The 2,093-nt window shown below is 57.5% G+C and overlaps 1 protein-coding gene across 1 annotated transcript; it reads right to left on the reverse strand.

Moving 5' to 3' along the window:
• Window positions 1-253: 253 nt before the first annotated feature.
• On the reverse strand, window positions 254-1,531 carry SPRG_18658 (hypothetical protein; the record flags this gene model as incomplete). The annotated part of the gene is made up of 1 exon (XM_012358094.1): window positions 254-1,531. The coding sequence occupies exon 1, from the start codon at window positions 1,406-1,408 to the stop codon at window positions 254-256; it is 1,155 nt and encodes a 384-aa protein (XP_012213484.1). The 5' UTR covers window positions 1,409-1,531.
• Window positions 1,532-2,093: the final 562 nt, after the last annotated feature.

Genomic DNA, 2,093 nt, shown 5'->3' on the forward strand with positions numbered 1-2,093 from the left:
CTCAAAATACGCGCCACATCCGGACGTAAACCGGATATCGATGATACACACGGATCCTTGGAAGCGTCGCATGCACGGGCGGCCTTTCCTGGCGCCAACCACATTGCACTTTGCGATGCTACTACAGCACACTATTGCCAGCATGAATACACGCTGCCCAGGAACAAGGGTCAATAAGCTCTTGCCAGGAACCACGTGCAACAGTAACCAGTGTCGATATGACCCACGAACACATCACAGTGACCTTAGGTTACTACATCTCGTTGAAGAAGCGGTCTCCGTAAAATATGAGATCGCATCGACGGCGCGGACGTCTGAACGCGTGCAGGCTGTCCATGGCATCGTCCGAGAGGTCGTTATCGCTGAGCCGGATCGCATGGACGCTGGACCACTTGATGAGCGCCATAAGCTGCGGGACGGCGTTGTCTGTCAGCGCGTTGTTACCAATGTCCAAGTACTCGAGTTGCCAAAGATGGCGCAGGAGCGAGCCCATCACATCGAGGCCATAGATCGTAAGGCCCGCCTCCCTGAGGCGCAGTGTTGTGAATGACGACTTGGCTTCGAGCATCGAGAGCAGCCATTGCACGCGGTATGGGGTCGAGAGAAGAGCCACGCCACCCAGAGCGAGCGTGCGCCGTGGCAGCGGCGCGATGGCCGCGAGGACGTCGACAAACTCGTCGTCGCTGAGCCGCGTTTGAAAAAAGAGGCGCAGAGAGCGCAAGTGGTCCATTGCTTGCAGCGTCGGGATGGCACTGCGCATTTCACTCCAAACGCCTTGGAGGCTCCACGACGTGATCTGCGGAAAGACGGTCTCTTTGGCCGCGTTGACCCTCGCGATACAGATATCGTCGTGCTCGTGGCGTTGCGGGCAGGTCCATGGTCGACCAAAGGCAGCAAACGCCCGCGCCAGATCGCTGCTACGCGAAACCTCGACGTCGTATAAGCGTGGTGCGTCGATCATTGCATCGTAGAGCATCTTGGCGCCGGTCTCGGTCGCTCGCACTCCGTTAAGAGAGAGCTTCGTCACGGGAAAGGACGCGATCGTCTGCGCGACAGCGCGCGCCGTAACTTCGTTGAGCGGCGCGCTGTCGGTGCTACTGGTCAACCAAATCTCCATGGAGCGAACCGTTGCTCTTGTGTTGGCCTGCAAAAGGCCGAGGGCGTCGTCGTCCGCGAGCTCTTGAACGTCGAGGCCGAGCATCAGCTCGCGCAGGCGCGGTGCATTACCCACTTGCACCGCCACGGACCGAAGACAACAGCTCGTGTTGATCATGTTGACACCCAAGCGCGTCACGCGCGCGAGAATCGCAGCGTCGACGTTCTCGATCTTGACGTCGCAGACGTTCAAAATGACGCTGGCAGTCGGCGACAGCATCTCAAAGTACTCGATCGGATCGCTGGGGCTCATTAGTACCAGCGTGTGGCTCTTGAGCACGCGCTCCAAGAGCGCTTCATGGCCGGTCGATGCCAATGCGGCGTCGCCGACGCGGAGGGCGGGCCACAGCAGGTCGGGCGGGCACACGTCGACCAGCTCGTCCAGGGCAGTGAGGAAAGAGCTTCTACCGGCACGGGGCAGTGCATCGAGCACTGCCAAGAACGTGGACGACAACGTGACGTAGCATGCGATCGTCTCAAGCAGCTGCTGGGGCAGTGCTGGGCCCGTAGCTGCTGCTGCTGTTTTGCCGCTTGCTCAGCATATCACGGCCAGCTCGTTTTCTACCTTGCTGCGATTGGCTAAAATGTCGTAAATACAACGCGATGGGATTGGTCCTAAAACCAGCAATTATGTACCGGTACGTGGCAGCTCGAGGCAGTAGCACCGTGCCCATCTCATTTATAGCGATCATTCCAATCGTGTGTCGAGATCGAAGTCCACCTGACGACGTGTCGTCGATGTCCTTGACTGTCGCACCGTTAAAGACGCGTATTGGAGGCTGGATCGTATTTTTCTGGATGAATTGGCGGCATTCTTGGTCATTGATTGTCGGCGAATGCATGGATCGCTTGACGACGTACTAGACTCCGATTACGATCAAGCTGTGTACCGTTGTCATCATGCCTGTCATAAAACCATCCATTTTTTCAATGTTTGC

Source organism: Saprolegnia parasitica (genome assembly GCF_000151545.1).
Source record: "Saprolegnia parasitica CBS 223.65 unplaced genomic scaffold supercont2.1362, whole genome shotgun sequence".
NCBI classification, from domain to species: domain Eukaryota; phylum Oomycota; class Saprolegniomycetes; order Saprolegniales; family Saprolegniaceae; genus Saprolegnia; species Saprolegnia parasitica.